Source organism: Opisthorchis viverrini, assembly GCF_000715545.1.
Source record: "Opisthorchis viverrini unplaced genomic scaffold scaffold2057, whole genome shotgun sequence".
Classification (NCBI taxonomy): Eukaryota; Metazoa; Platyhelminthes; class Trematoda; order Opisthorchiida; family Opisthorchiidae; genus Opisthorchis; species Opisthorchis viverrini.
Window position 1 is genome coordinate 62646 of NW_008752361.1, and position 16777 is coordinate 79422.

General features: G+C 45.0%; 1 protein-coding gene across 1 annotated transcript in view; it reads left to right on the forward strand.

Moving 5' to 3' along the window:
* The window catches only part of T265_15652 (hypothetical protein), a gene marked incomplete at both ends in the record, with an annotated part of 78968 nt that extends 62428 nt beyond the window's left edge, over positions 1 to 16540 (forward strand). The window contains one exon of the mRNA XM_009178867.1: positions 16461 to 16540. Within this exon, the coding sequence (XP_009177131.1) occupies positions 16461 to 16538 (78 nt within the window). The remainder of the gene's footprint in view (positions 1 to 16460) is intronic.
* Between the last annotated feature and the right edge of the window lie 237 nt (positions 16541 to 16777).

The window sequence follows — 16777 nt, forward strand, 5'->3', positions numbered from 1 at the left end:
CCAAAATAATTTTGAAAAATGGAAACGGCCCATCGGGCCCAATATATGGAGCAATCTGCATTCATTTTCTAAGACTTGAACTGGATGCCTCAACCAAATCAGAAAGTGTTTCCGTTTCTTTCAAAAGCCAAAAATGTAGATGGTCAACGCTCGACATCTCTTCGTGTTGAGGAATGGTGCAGGTTACCACCGGGATCCCGCAGTTTTCACGTTACGCTCAGGTTCGTGAGTCATTTCCGTTTCATGTCACAGATCGTCTGTTCCTTTGGTTCTCCGGCGCATCTTTTGAGCGAAATAGCTACTAAAAGCCATCACCACTCTGTTCACTCTGTCGTTTGAGAGTGAACAGAATGGTGATAGCTTTCACTAGCTGTTTCGCCAGCACTTGACTTCTCCTGAGAGGTTGAGATTGATTGGATAGCACCAACGCTATACACCATGATATATATATATATATATAACTTTCGGCATACGGTGTCACTGTACGTAGTGGTATCAAACAAGCGATACAAGGCAGATCAAATATATATATACTTTCGGCATACGGTGTCACTGTACGTAGTGGTATCAAACAAGCGATACAAGGCAGATCAATATCCAACTATCACGGAAACTGAGTAGGTTCACCCAAACTATGGGCTGCCAAAAGCTAGATAGACCTTTGTACAGAAGTATGAGAATTCTTGCGCACACCTACTAGTGTAGAGTTAATTACAACTAAGCTGCTTTTTTCACCTAGCAGACTGTTGAAAGCGACCTAAAATCAGAATCTGAGGCAATCAGATAAGTTTTCAAATTGATCCACTGGCATGAGATCAAGCGTGAAAATTCAGCCACAATTTCGCAACACTTGCAAAGGGTTTCTAGGACATTTGCCTCTTGGGCACTTCTTATGTTATGTTGATGGTTGTAACCTAGGTCAACTGCTCCCTGGTAATGATGTGTCGTAATCTTTTTAGTCTGTCCATCCAGAACTTGCCGTTTGTGAAGGCCAGTCTGGATTATATGGTGAAACTTTTAAGATCTAGAGCCCCCGAAATTGATACAGAATCAAGACTAAATATCAAGTGTACCAGAGGTTTCAGTGTGGTCAGCTGGACGTATGAGCAAAGTACAGATAAACTGGGCGGACACCAACAGAGTCAAATGATTCTCTCATCCTACCAATAGATTATTCAAACAAGCCAAACGAGCCAAAAGACATACTCAGCCCATGCAGACTACAGATGTCTAAATCCCGTATATACTATGCAACACTATTGTGAACAGCAGCTGTTGATGAAAAGGCATTCGCGTGAAGTGCACACTTTTGTTTCTGTAAGCATGCAAAACCAATCCTGAAACAGATATCAGTCCATAATAGCCGCCTATGGAACAACAATTGCTTGTGCAATCATTTAGGAAGCGGTTAAGCGCTTCCTGCCACAGAATCGATCGTAGTAGGGCCTATGAATTCGATATATTGGTGTCATATAGGTGCCAAGATCCACCGGTTTAAGAGATCGGGCTATACCAGTCAAACAGCACAGACAACTCTGAGAGTAACGATGGGATGACGGAAGATGACGAATTAACTGTGCGCTCATTTGAGGGGTGTTTAGCTACTAGATGGACAGTGCGTTCTTTTTACCTACATTAGAAGCAACGGTGACATGCCTGTTCGCAGTGCCATATCCATCAAACACAACTCCAATCAACTCGAATTTCAGTTAACTGGGTAGGCTTCCACTTAGCGAAAGCGTCGTAAGCTATCCGGATTCGGGTGAATGAGTATATATACCTCAAACAAGACAGATGATCCCACTGTCAACGAGTTTTTACTGTTGCATATAGTTTTTGGAATAGTAGTCAGTCAAGTTCGAGTTCGATATTGAAAAGGAGACACTTCATGGGATGCACAACAGCTTTTAAGTTTAGCTATGAAACTGGATAGTCGAAAAAGTTTTGAAATTCAGCAAAGAGGAATGAAGCCAAGTGGGAAAGTCCTCGAATAAAGACAAGAAAACTAGCCAAAATCTAACCCAGATGAATGCGCGTGTGTGGCATGACACCCGTAGTGGCATGGAGCAAAAAGAAAACTGTACCAGAAGCATCAAACTGAATGGTCATATGTCCGCATTGAAATCGGAACTTACGAAACAATGAAAGTGAGCACCATAATCACACAGAAGGCGACTGGAAAGTAATTCAGTGGGAAAGAACTCATTCGGGTCAGCTCGACAACCCAATCTCGAATAAAACCATGTGCGTCCGGCAAAAGCTGTAAGAAACAAGGCCTCCGAATAATCCGGAAAACAATTCAGGCATCAACTGAAATCTAGAATTACGGAGAAATCAGTTAGTATCTTAGAGTAATCATTTACTTGAAGTCAGTAGAGAGACATTGTGCCCCGGCAACCAAAACTGATTCGGTCTATTTTGGCTGCGCCCTTTTAGGGCCAAGGTCAGTAGTTTTTCACCGACACGTAACATATTTAGTTTGTAGGAAGTCTAAAGTTATGACCAAATTTGAAAATAATTGGAAGGCTAAACTGTAACTAAGCATCAGAAGCGCTTGGGTACCAAAATTGGAGTAACTAATATCAGTTATTAACTAAATTAATAATAATTGAATATTAGTTATTATATTGATTATTTCGGGTAGAATAGAGGCAAAAATTCGTGAAAAGGGTACCCTGGTGACCTTCACATACCGCTTTTCTACCATTCAGGGCGATCGGAAACAAAGTCAAGTCACCCGGGAAAGTGTGGTCGATTTCCGCCTCATATCAGTGATGAATGTAGTCGGTGTCATCATATGATTTAATAATCGGGCGAATCACGGCACAGCGAATACGTTGTGACCTTTATTCGCCACAGAACAGCCAAATCAGGCCGAAGGTGTGGCCACCGAAATCTCTGTCGGGCGGTCTTAACTGTTTCTTTGACAGCAACGCCTGGATCTTCACGAAACCAGAGAAACCTAACAGTAGTGACGACGACCATTCTGTTGAAAGCGTAATAATATCTGCAACGAGCAATTATGGTCACAATGCTCACAATTACAGTGTCTTTGACACGGACTCAGTTGCCTCTCCGTTGGTGTGTCTCCAAAAAGTTAACAGGAATAGATAGCCCAAAGCTCTTAAGTGCTTGACTTTACTCTTTTGTTTCCCACTGGGAATGATGGGACCAATGCAATCATTACAGCTAGAAGTTAGCAGGGCAACCCAACGCTGTCCAACAAGTAAAACATACTTCAACCTATTCAACACAGCGGTACACATGTTCCTGATTTCGGCCTCATAGACAGTTATTGAAAGAACTAGAGTTCGGCACTTCTAAAAACATAACCGTTTGATGAATTCACCACCAAATTCATCATTGTCCGATCAACCTATGTGCTATTTCAGCCTTTGGTGCTGATTCTCCAAGGAAGAACATGCGAAGATATTAGTTGCCGCTCCCTCCCATAACTCATAAGTTTCACATGAGACGGCATTTGACGTCATGAAGTTCAAACTAAGAATTACCCTAGGAGCGAGCTTGCACGATGTTAGCTCCTCCAGAAAGGTAAAGAACGCCATCATCATCATGCTAAAAATCAATTAATAATTATCTAAGTCATATGCAATCAATAAAGTGGTGCTGAAAATCTAGTTCCAAGTCGAAATGATTCTGCTGATAATCGACTGGGCGAATAACTTAAACCACAGCTTTGATGGAAGTTTATCCGGATCCGGAACATTCCTTGCTCACGTAGCACATTGCAAAATAATTACGTGAAGCAATACTGCCAATAATACTGCATCATGCAGATTTATCATCAAACCTTCGGTTGATAAGTGTTCATGTAAGTCATCCTCACTAGGCCGCTCGTTTTCGGCAGAATTCTCTTGCTATAAAAATCGTTCTCTACGAGTTCTCAAGCTTCTTGATGTTCATAAGGGCTCAAAATGCTCATATTTACTAACTAACTAACTAGCTAACTAACTAACTAACTAACTAACTAACTAACTAACTAACTAACTAACTAACTAACTAACTAACTAACTAACTAACTAACTAACTAACTAACTAACTAACTAACTAACTAACTAACTAACTAACTAACTAACTAACTAACTAACTAACTAACTAACTAACTAACTAACTAACTAACTAACTAACTAACTAACTAACTAACTATACTTACTTCTTACTTACTTACTTACTTACTTACTTACTTACTTACTACTTGCAGGAGGAAAATAGTTTGGCGGGCATCCAGAGTAATGTTTAGGCCAGCCCAAGAAAAGCGATTCACGCTATGGGTGTAACAGTAATATCTGAGCAACCAACTTGACAGAAAATGGCTCCATAGATGTCGAAAAAGGACTGAGGAACGTTCAACAAACCCACAATGAAAATCATATTTTTTACTGAGAGCAAGTCACCCGGGCAGAGCGAATCTGAGTACACCACTGCTAAGGGAATTTGTAAGTGTGTCAGAATCCATAAGACAAAAAGGGATAAAGGATATACGCATGGCTAGATAGCGTTCAACAAAGGTAGTTATTTCTCAGACACAGACTTTTTGTACGGGTAAATAGCACCAGCCAAGGTTCATCTAAACAGTTTGAAAAACCGAAGTTGAAGTCAGCAATAACAAACCACCCAAAACCGAGCATTAAATTATATGAATGTAAAAATATGATCCAACAGAAGTGAAACCATTCGAGAAAGCAGCCCCACTGGTAGTCAGTAGTACCATAGTGCTAGTAAATTGCTCAAACTTGACCAGGAGCTTAACGAAAAAAAAGAACATGTCAACAACCCGTGTGCGTTGCGCCCAAGGGGATACCACGAGAACGAACGGGGGAATGATGGCACGGAGCTGTGTATATCACTCCTAGATGTAAGTGGTTCTCCGATTAGGACTGACGGGCCTTGTAAGGAAGTTCACAGTGGAGGTGATTAGCCAGCAGAAGGGGAGTTTTAACGAGATAATGTATTTCATGTTTCAGGCTATACGAGCCCCAGAGGGAGTAAGGCAAGTAAACTGGGAGGGATCTACACAATTATGCTCAAGGAATTCGATACTTATTTGACATCCCAGTTGTACCGTGTAGCATTCTGGATTTCACGCTTAAAACTAATACTATCCTTTCCAAAGAATGAGCATGACCATGGTGTGCAGAGGTTGCTTGGTACCGAAACCTTGGAAATTATAAAGACTATGAAGACCATATAGACGGGATATATTAGTGGTTCGAGCGCAAAATTACTGACCGTGGTTCAAACCCGACCTCTGCATCTCGACTTCCCCTGTCTAAGCTCGGGAAAGCTATCAGTACCCCAGCCCTCGTGCTTCCTTCGAGTGGCATGGCAGCTAGGCACCGAAACTGTTACAGCTGAAAGATGTTTTATCGAGAACGCTGTCTGCGGTACCACTTTCGTGCGCGCAACAGTCAATCGTCCGCCTGACTAAGGAAGCTGATCATATTCTGATTTCGAACATAGACGGCATCACAGGTTCCATTCGCTCACAACGGTGGGTGTGGGGCCGTAGGACAACTGGACCAGTGGTTCATCACCGATGGCCCTTTAATCTAGCGAGCTCTCGGTGGTCTGGATTGTTCGCTCTCATCCAATAGACGCATGAAGTGGACGAGTGCCACCGGTAGGCAGCAATGTGCTGATTCAAGCGTCGGTTCACTGCGGTGTGGGCCATGTCACCGACTGCTCGTTTTTTGGAGCCCAGTCCTTTTCACCAACGTCCCAGAAATCCATATCTTTGCCATAAAGCAAATTCTTGGATGCTTTCACTCTTTCGCACTTCCTGTGTAGGTTTTTCACCTTGATCTAAGGGCTGTCTCTAACTTTAGCGCCCGTTTGACACTGAGGTGGCCTCCGGTGATCAAAGATTTCTTTTCCAAATTCACATCCCTTATGGAAGAACAGCGGGTTAGAAAGGCACAAGGCAAGCTTTCTCTTGGGTTCATCACGAACAGTGTTGTAAGGGAAGGTTGATCTCTCTCGCTATTCCTCTTCAACTTTGTCACTGAAGTGCTTGACAAAATTTTTATGACTGATTTTAAAACCCTGGGTTTGAAGTGTTTCTGGAGCATCCACTTCTTCACCACTACTATGACCGGCAGCATAACATCAGTGTTCAACTATTTTGCTTCGCTGTCGTACAACAATGGTTTATTTGAAAACCCTATTGCGGAGAGAAGATTAAAAGCGCACGGAGAAGGGGCTTCGTGCTATACTAACACATCTATCCAGCGATGCTCACACCTCTAGACAATTGGTCAAAAAACCCGAATAGGTGACAAGAACGCCACTGACATTGAGTGGCAGCCATTCCCTGAAACGTCTCTAATTCGGCACCATTGGAATAACGCGGTGCCCATTCTGGAAGACAAGTCTTTACGACGGCATCCAGACTTTCGTAATCTCTTAAACACCACCTGCCAGGTCAAGGGTTTGTCACTTCTTCGATTTAGCAATCCTGAAGAAGTATAGCTTATTACAATCACTCCAAGGTTGGTAAACCTCCAGAAAGTCAATCAGGTAATCAGAATACAAACAGACCACAAAAATGCCATTGATATCGAACAACAGCAATATCTTGCAACGTTTCCAGATAGGCGTGGTTTGAATCACGCGGTCCCTATTCTAGAAGGCGAGTTGCACCGACAGCCACAAAAGTTCCGTAATTTCTTTCAAACCCCTCAGCCGGATCGTGATGGTCATTTCCCTGCTTTCGCCACTCTGAATTAGAGGGGTAAAGCAGCGTTCTCTCCCGAAAACGGTGGTTTGACATGCGGACTACATGGCTCAACCAACGTATTCCTTGACAGAAGCCCCGTTTGTTCAACCAGGCGCTCACTCTCCAATGGGTCCACCGAAAAGCAGAACCATACGATCTATGGTTCTAAGACAGCAGTTGTTGAAGGCCCACAGGTGTCCTAGTTCCGCCGTTCGAAGAGGCTAAGTTTCACAGTGCTACAACGAGACAGCCCGTACTCTAGCCTGACGCACGCGAACCGGGCCTCACCGATTCGTACATCAGCCTCATTCGTCACACTACAACTGGTAATAATGCAGCTTCCAAGATACGTAGAAAGCCCGAAAACTTGGAGCGCCTATCCATGGGTTATGTGTAGAGGGTTCAGTAGCTGCATCTCCCTTACAATTCAAGGAGAATTATTTGAGGTTGTGGAAAATTTTTACATACCTCGGTAGTTATATTAGTTCTGACAGAAGCGTGTCGTGTGTACAAGGCTACAGTAGAGACTGCTTAGTTGTATGGATGCGATACTTGGCCTCTGCATACAGATGGTGTGAGATGTCTTAACGTTTTCGACCACCGATGTCTCAGAAGCGTGGCTGGTTTTGGATGGCGTCAGCGTGTTAGTAGTAAAACGGGTATTGGGTTGTACGACAGGTACTTCATTGGGGGAAACCATCAGCGACTGCGGTGGCTCCGTCATGTGCTACGAATGCATAAACATAGTCTGTTGAGGCGAGTGTTGTTATCCTTGCCTCCTTCAGAATAGCGCAAACCGCGAGGTGGACAAGGCATGACTTCGCGTGAAAGGGATCACAAAGAGTTTGGGCGTTGTACGCCTTTCAGGGCGGGGTCCCCGTGACCCCACCCGTGTTTGGCTAGAAACATTGCAAGAAATGGCATCTAAATGATATCAGTGGCGTCTGTGCTGTAAGTTTCTTACCAGATTGTCCGATTGAGCGGTTGGAAGTGTAAGCACCTCAAGCCGCTCGACATAGACCAAACCTAGTTTCCCTCCCTCACCCACTGTTTTTCTCTTCTTTTTACTCTAGGGTTTTAAATAACCTTGGACGAAACTTATGGTTCTACCGCGGTGAAACATCCGTGTCAACACTGATGTTGCTGTCCTTGATGTCCAGCAGCATCACATTGCACTTTGTGGGCGCAAAGGACGGAACGATTTTGATCAGTTCATTCAAGACCACATTTGCTTTCTTTAACGATGAGTACGGTACTATCTGCATATTCCAGATCAACAAGAACTTTGTCAGCAGCAGGGTTTTGAAAAGCTTCATGATTTGTCTCAGTATTTCGCCGATCACGAAATTAAATAAGAATGAAAAGAGAGGGCACTGCATTATGTACAGAAGCTTCTGGAGAGCTCTCCACATTCACCCAAGAGTATGCAAGTCCAAAAATACAGAGAATTTATTGTGTTCACAAACTTAAAGAGCATTCTCTGTTACGAAAGAACGTCGAAGGGAACATACAGATCAACCAAACAGAATGCACCTCGGAATCCCAGTAATACTAAACTTGTGGGTCGTTCGTACGTATGACGTTATTTTAGCACTCGACAGCGTGTTAAGTTTTTGTCAATGCGATATCTACCAGGCCTGAATCCCGCTTTCTGCTCTCGGGTCACTGTCTTACAAGCCACAATAAGATGATGAAATGGAAACAACACCGAGAGTTTCGCCTCCATATTTTAAACTACATTCCTCTTTTTGAATATGAGCACTATCACCCCAAAGTATGGGAAAGTTTCTTTTCCAGAATGCAAATAAGCGCTGACTGGGTATTTCACCCACATCCTTGAATAGTGCAAGTATGGAGTTATACAGACCGGGAACACATGCAGATATAAGCCTCCCAGGCTGATTAGGGTACCACATTCGCCGTCTAGAGTCAAGCTGCAGGACTCAGCAGCAGGTGATATCGAGAATTTTCGTCCGAGGTATTTGACCATGAGACTTTTATCCAGACTCCTAACAATCGAATAACCCGACGTGACTCTACTAGAGTCGCGCAGGCATCCAACATTTTAGCTCAATTTGACCCGGAGGCACACAAGTAGTCATACAGCATAATGTCCAGTCTATTCGTGACAGAATTTTGTCATAAAGAATTCGCTGACACCAGGTGATATCAGCCAGACGTCTAGGATACAAGTGGTCGAAAACCTGAAGACACCTCACATCTGTCCGGAAGTGTTGCCTCGTAACCAAACCAAAGATCCTTACTGTAGCCTGGTACACACGACCATTGAGAGATAGTGAAACTGTTTTTTGAAACCATAAGTGGTGCAAGTTGGGAAACGTGATTTAGGACTTGGAGATTAGCTGACTGACTACGTTAGGCATATTCCCGTTAAAACTAATATTGTAGCGGATATTTCCATGTCCCCTCAACCAACTTCACTTAATTTGTCCAGTACATGGGTGTTTACTAGATCCCACGACTTACCTGCTACACAAGCACACAAGTCACGTGACAAACGCCGTTCCACCCGCAACCTTGACCGACTACAAGTCAGTTCCTGTCTTGTACGCATCGGAACGATTCATATTTTATACACACATCAAACTTTCCTATATATAGGAAGCGACAACACAGTCAACACGCACAGACTCGCGCGCGCGCAGGGAGCAGGACGTCAACCTCTCCACAAGTCCACGGACAATCATGGAACACGTGTAGCAGCCAAACTGCGGAGAAAACACGTTACCGCCGTCCGGACTTTCACCAAGGGACTCTCACATACGATAAGTTCCTTTATTGACTTGCTCCCATTTCGCATTGTATTCATTTTTATACGTGCCGCAACCACACTAAAAAACTTCTATTAGTGCACATTCACCTTCTGATTTGTTTTATGGCTATCGCCACCTGTGCAGTAATAATATAAATACCGATGTGAAAATATGCAAAACCTCCAGTACTTCTGTTTGGATGGCAAGGAGACTGTACATTCCGCAGTACAACTGCGTAATTTTCAGGTGCAAGGTGCATTACGTAAGCTGGTGTGATAATGATCAGTGCCTGTGCTTGGCCGTCCTCCTAAAAGATAAGGACGGCGTCATCGACAAGGTTTTCACGAACCCATCGTCGAAAGCTTCACCATTTTCCTGAAAAGTATGGCATGAGGATTAGGCAGAATACGTATATGCTGTCAGCCGCCGTCACTATAAATCAGCAGAAGCTGATATTTCTCCCCGATGAATGACAGCTTCTCCCATGGGATCTGCTAGTAAAATGTCATGCAAAGATACCCAGTTGTCATAGAACCGATCTTAAAATCATCGGTGGTAGAACATACTGATACGGAATCAAGAGGAAGATCTTACGAAATGCCACAAAAATCGGAGGTATAATTGTGTTACACCGCATGGTTTTTTTTATGATCCTAGATAGAGTTCCGTTAACGTGACAGCAGTCGTTCTGTGTTCTTCTTGGTAGTGAATCCTGGTGACTAGCGGGCAGCAGAAAGTCGTACCATACTGTATCTAAGAGTTCTGGAAAATCCAGGTCCATTATGTTCACCTGAAGTAGGTAAGTGGTTGGTCGTTTTTATCCCCTATCGTAGCAGCGAAAACAGAATTCGGCCCTTTAGAGGATGATAAAGAAACAGCTGTTCTGTAGTGGATACAGCTGGAGCCTACGACTTCCTACATTGAGATGATGACGCACCACCTCCTCCGCTTTGGAAAGCTAGATATGTTCAGCAGATTTGCAAAATTTTGTCAGCAGTGTAGCAAAACGCCTAAGCAGAGAATATACTGTACGTCCGGCGTTATTTTGCGGGCTAAGTCTGGCGAGTGACATATACGTCGGTAATGTTGAACTATGATGTCAGTTTTGGGGACAAGAATAGCCGAAGCTCATCGCGATAACAAAAGAAAGATTCCAATATAGCGGTTTTCCCGGAGAATAGGTCAATCCAACATTACCACCGCAAGTTGGTTCAAGTTCGCCAATAAATTGAAGGTTTGGTGTTTCAAGCTTTCCTTTTGCTTCCATCATAACATAACATCCTTCTTCAATTGCATGAACTCTTGTATTTAAATGGAAAAACTACAAAAACGCGCATTTGCACAATTTGCATGCAAACGTGGTCACGCGCTTCAACCCAGATAACCAAATCCTTTTTGGCATCTATCCTCATGATGTTTTCTGGTCCCTTCTCACCACGCATGAAAAGGCATTCGCTGAGTCTCCTCCAAATGACATATGGACGTACCATTTGTCACTCAGAGAAAGGTGCCAGTCCAACAACGACTGCTTTGCAGCGTCTGCATCCATTTGGAGGCCACTGGCATGGGAACTCCAGGATTTCATGTCCTCCACAAAAACTAAACATGCAAGAACATCTGGAAGATCGTTGACGTAGATCAGAAACAGCATTGGTCCCAGAACGGCGCCCTGAGGAACTCCAATGAAGGCCAGCGCTGGAGAAGAGTAGGTCGAGCCCACTCTCCCTCGAAATGATCTGTCCGATAGAGCGTCTTCATTCAACGAAGGATTCTTCCTTGAATCCCGTAAGACTGAAGGTTGTGGAGCAGCGGGACGTGTTGGACCCTATCAAATGCTTTTAAGAGGTCGAAAAATATGGCGTTCAATACGAGTCCTTCGTTCTTGGCTTGGGTTAAGCTGTCTTTAAACACTAGCATGTTTGTCATGCAAGAGCGGTTTGGGAGAAATCCGTGTTGAGCTGGAGATATCAGGTTGCTGGAAGTAAGGTGATCCGGGATATCTCGCTTCAGAACGCGTTCCATCACCTTCCACGGCACGCTAGGCTTATAGGCCTGTTGCTGCCAGGCGATAGTCGGTCACCAGTTTTGTAGATTTGCGTGACAATTGCTTCCTTCCAAGCAGAGGGAAGGCGGTCTTCGTCAAGCGACTGACGAAACACCGGGTGTAGATGATTTGCCATTGTGGACGACGTTCCCTTCATGATCCTTGTATGGACCTCGTTGGGCCCCAACGCTCAGAATGGGTTGATCTGGTGCAACAGTTGACGAATATTCACCGTTGGAGGCTATCCGTGGTTACGCCTTGAGAAGAGTGGATGTGACGAGGACGCTGGGGCTGAGTATAGACGCGCATAGTGCTTTGTGTAAACCTCAGATAGTTTAGTCACTCGTCGTTTCTCCGTTCCTGTCCCTCAGGGAGAACGCGGATTGTTTCTTTCTCCAGCGACGTCTCATGAATTTGAACAATACGCAAACGTTTTTTCGAGTGAGGTCCAGGATGGTGGCTTCTTTTCGTACGTTCCACTGGCGGATTTCTGATTTGGAGCGGTTCCGCGTTTTACGAAATGGCAGCTCATCTTCCGAATCCCCTGTTAGTGAAGACCGAATCCAGGAGGAATGGTAGTTGATCTGCGGGATATCTGGTAGGTGCAGCTACATGTTGAGTCCAAGCGTTCTGTTGAACGACTTCAATCAGCACCACTGCAAAAATTCCGCTTGATTCGACGTGCTGGAGCTCCATCCAGGAGGCTTTTGGACCATTGAAGTCATCTGCTACTAGATGAGTGAAGTTGTAGTTGGAGGAGAGTTGCTTAGGAGTTCGTTTAAGGAACTGGCCAGCTTCAGTTAGACTCGAGAGGCTACGGTAGACCACGCCGAGATTGAGATAATCGGACCCGCACAGCCGGAGTTTGACCCACAGTGCATTGCCGAAAGGTGCAGGAGTGGTATCAGAGATGACAATCGGGATCGGTATGACTGAATGTAAGTACAGGGCAACCCCACCAGTCCTCCCTCGTTTTGAGTCAGCTCGAAGAATATAGTAACCGTCTATCGAGATCTCCGCGTCAGAGACATCTGGTGTGAGCCAAGTTTCTCTAAGTGCGATTATAGGCGGTAGTTCAAGGCAAGCTGACTGTTTAACATCGCCCAGTTTGTTGAAAGGGTTGAGGCGGTTTGCGGACAAGCAGTTCAACACCACCCCTGCTGCCTCCGAGGGCGAGGAGCCGACGTTGAGTGACCAGGGAGGTTGGCAGACTTATTAGTTGTGCGCCGGGTTTGATTCCAAGGCTCCATAGGGGCCTCTGGTGCAATGTCGCCTGATTCATGTCTTCCTGGTTTCTGAGGATGCTTTTCACTTGCAAGGTTTTTTTCGTTTCGTGAGATGCCGGTTTGCCCGGGCACTTTTAGCTTTGGGGAACGGAGTTTTTTCACCCGTGGGCAAACATTTAGAACGTTGCTGTTTGTAGCTCTTTCAGCATCCCCTTTTCGTCGACCAGATTTGCTGTTTGTGGCGCTCCCAAGAGGCCCGTTTACGCAGAGCATCGCACCTTGAAGCCAGCCAGCAGTTTTATAATCTGACGAATCTTATGTGGCTTGTTTGGCTGTAGTCGCTCTTCTCCCGTGTTTGTGTCGACGCCCGATCCGTCGGCGCCCAGCGTGGCCAACTGGATGTACGAGGGATTTTCCGGATGGCTGTAGTCACGTTTATGGCTTTGGTTGTCGGGGTCCTGGGGGCCGGTTGTGTCCACAAACAGAGAGGCTGCTTTTAACCCAGTGGAGCTGTAGATTGGCTTCGCTGCTTGTCCCCGCACATCTGACTCAGTCCAGTTCAGAAGCTGTGGTTTTGGTGAGGAATACATGTTTGCACCTATGTCGCCCGTTACGGAGATAAGCGTTGATAGCTCCACGTACTTTAAACGCTGCTTGCATGTGGGATTTGCCTCCTCCGGGGCGTCCCTGCCTTTGGTGGGCGAGAGGCCTGTGGTGGTCGAATAAAAACTGCTGTCCGGAGAAGCAGCTGGTTTCTTTAGCCTGCTTTCGGGAGCGCAGGGCAATATGACCACAATCTGCCTGGTCATGAATTTGGGGTCAGCTGAATTGGTGCCCGGTGGAAGCCTGTTTTTGTGCCTCCACCCCTGACCTGTTGTGACCCAGCTTTCGCGCGTCTAGATGGGGATATTCAGATAGACGCCTGATCATTTGGTTGGCCTTCTGAATGCTACCAGCCCGCTCCAAGATCTCCCTTACGTCGGACGGGGAAGAAAGAGTTACTAGAATTTCAAGAGTTCGCTTACTTCCCTTCTGGCGTAGCCATTCTGCGTGGAGCGATTTATCAAGCTTGCTGAGGATCGACTGTGCCAGCTTCACTGGCGTGATTTTTCCGGATAATGACGCCCAGTTTATCAGTCTGTTTACCCTTAGGCGCCTGTCCAGTAGAGACCCTGTGGCGGTTTTTATAGCCGCGTGAGAAAGTTGTATGACTTTCTTCGCAGCCATGGGGCCTGGTATGGATATCGCGAGGTACGCGTTCAGCGAAGAAAGTTCCTTGTCAACTTTTGTCCAAGTCGCTGCATTTTTAGTGTCTGAGTCCTCCAGTACCTTTGAAAGACACTTCAATTTCGCGTCGAGTATCCCGATCAAAGTGGATCACTGACATCGGTCTTTCTGAATCTGCAGCGGGGATTGGGTACCGTTTTTAATTGTTAACTGTTAATTGCCAAAAGTTTCGTCGTAACTACGGACTGATCGATTCTGATCAATTCTCACATTTTGCTTATATTTGTCGTCATCACATGTTCAGCCACCAGATTGCATCGTGCTAAGCCCCTATTGATTTATCATCGTTCCACTCACGTGTGACTCCTACTGGTCGTTGCATTTCGTTAGTTGTCTACCCGATCATGCATAACTGTTGTTCCCTATTGGTTATTCGGTGAAGAGCAAGTCCCAGCCAATTCCTGCCATTTTCCGAGGTATATAACCGCATTATTTAGCGACAAAAAAGACCTGTTCCTGTGCTCGACTTTGGCTTCTTCCTTACGCAAGTTGATGGGTTACCTCCGGACGACACAACAACCTTGGCGACGGGGATGGGATCCGAAACCATTGGGGTTTCCCCTCGTGGGTTCACATTGACTTTGCCGGACCAATCTATGGAGCATGGACGACACAACAGGAGGCTTTCCTCTTGCCTGCCGTAAGCATTGCACCCTTAACGTAGAGGCAGCTGGTGCAGACAAACGGGTCAGGAGAGTTAGCTAATCGGCTTATCTCGTCGTCCTTTAAACTCAAGCACTTGAAGTGCCACCAGGCCTTGCAGGCATGGCATTGCATACCGCGTTTTACGTTCGACGGGCAGCGATTTCGCCCACGTCTTTTGTTGTCTGTCGATGGCAGCGTCGGGCAGTCGTTATAAACTGATGTCATGTTTAAGACTAGATGCAAAATAGGAAGAGTGCGCAAAATAACAAGGGTTATCTCTCAAGTGTTTTGTTAGAGTAATAAAATTCAACAATGACTCGTGCGTACTCTGTGAACAGATTGAACAAAGAAAAACTTCTTTAACAAATTTGCACGGGGCTGTCCAGAAACCGAAGTACTTCAGTGCAGTGATGGTACGGCGCTGGAATACCTGGTTTGATAGCATACCCGCAATTGTTCCCCTCTTACTTCATCCAGGCCATGAAGCCCTAGTGACTGTTCCGGGCTTTAGTTCAAACCGGCCTGCCAATTCGTGGCAGCTCTACTGCATCTCCATATCATTTATTCCGGCTCAACACTTCCTGTCGTTTGAATTTTTTTGTTTTTGTCACGTTCCAGTCGGGAAGCTCTTTGTTATGCCCTCACTTGTATTGTTTTCTTTGCCCGCCACTTTTAAACCCTAACGTTCAGATCTCGTGCCATCTGATGTGTTCTCCATAGGGCACAAACAGACTCTGTAATTTTGGATCCCTACCCATGCCACCTCAGGTGGGATGAACTCTACTTCATTAATGTTTACTGTTTACGTCAGTGTCAATTTTCCAGGAAAATCCCATTAATCACAAACCCCACCGGTCATACCTTTATTCTGACTGTAATACTATGATCATGCCCGAAGGTATGCTACTCACTAGTTGGGAATAAATATTATTATTATTATTAAAACCGATTTCAAACGTACGACGATCTAAAATTTTTATTTCTATTTTCATGACACATAGCCCCAGTAAAGTGGCTATTCAGGTAGCCAGACCACCATGATATACAGAGTAGATTGGACAGGGTAGTAAAAGTTATTCAACGCGGAGCGGAACACTTGAGAATAAGTTCTTAGTCATGTAAATAAGCTCTGATGAATGCGGAAGATTCCAGGAGATACGTGCTATAATCGCTTTCATACGATGAATGAAAAATGATGGGAGGGATAAAATCTCAGTAATCAGACAGATCTATGGTGCTGCTATCCAACTATTGTCACAAAAGCTTTAGAACGAAATATAGTAAATGTTATATGGATACTGGTTTGCGTTTTGCCGGGTGCATTTTTCACAGTTTTCCGTGCATCTTTACTTAACCTATTTAACCGAAATCAGAAAGGTGACCGCCCACCGCCATTTGTAATGGGGAAACGAGACGCCAATTCTCCCGACAAACTCACCACTGCATTGATTGAGGCAGATATGACGCACGTGTAGAAACCGGTTTACATTGAACAGCCACTGTTTGCTCATCGAAAAATATATAATTGACAGCTGTTTGTAGATTTTTGCGGATGCAAGAGCGCGAAAAGCTGCTTGTTGAACGATCAGCCATTATAAAGATCACCACGCCATTCACAGGGCTGACATCGGGTAACGTTGTCCGGAGCTAGCGCATAGTTAAATGTCAGTTCCTAGACTTTCGAAACCCTGCGGGTACACCTTGGCAAACGCGAGCCAGCGCTAGTCTTCAATCTCATTTATATGAAGGGTTCGTTGTCTTCGCTGGTGATTCCAAAACAGACAATGAAACCACAACTCATGCTGGCGTATGCCAGCAAGGCCGCGTGAATGGCACGTAAGAAGAGTGTTGATAGTGGAGGCCGGATATTCTTAGTGCAAATTGGTGAACTGGAGTGCACATTTATTCGAGAATACAACCAACTAGGATCAATAGCAAACATATCGCTGTTAAATATCGTAATAACGGGCATCCCGGAGGAAGATCCACCAGCACCCCGCAGGTAAATTATTGCCACAAAGTAAGAGAAAGATACAGTATGCAACAAAACTTGAGACCCAACGTC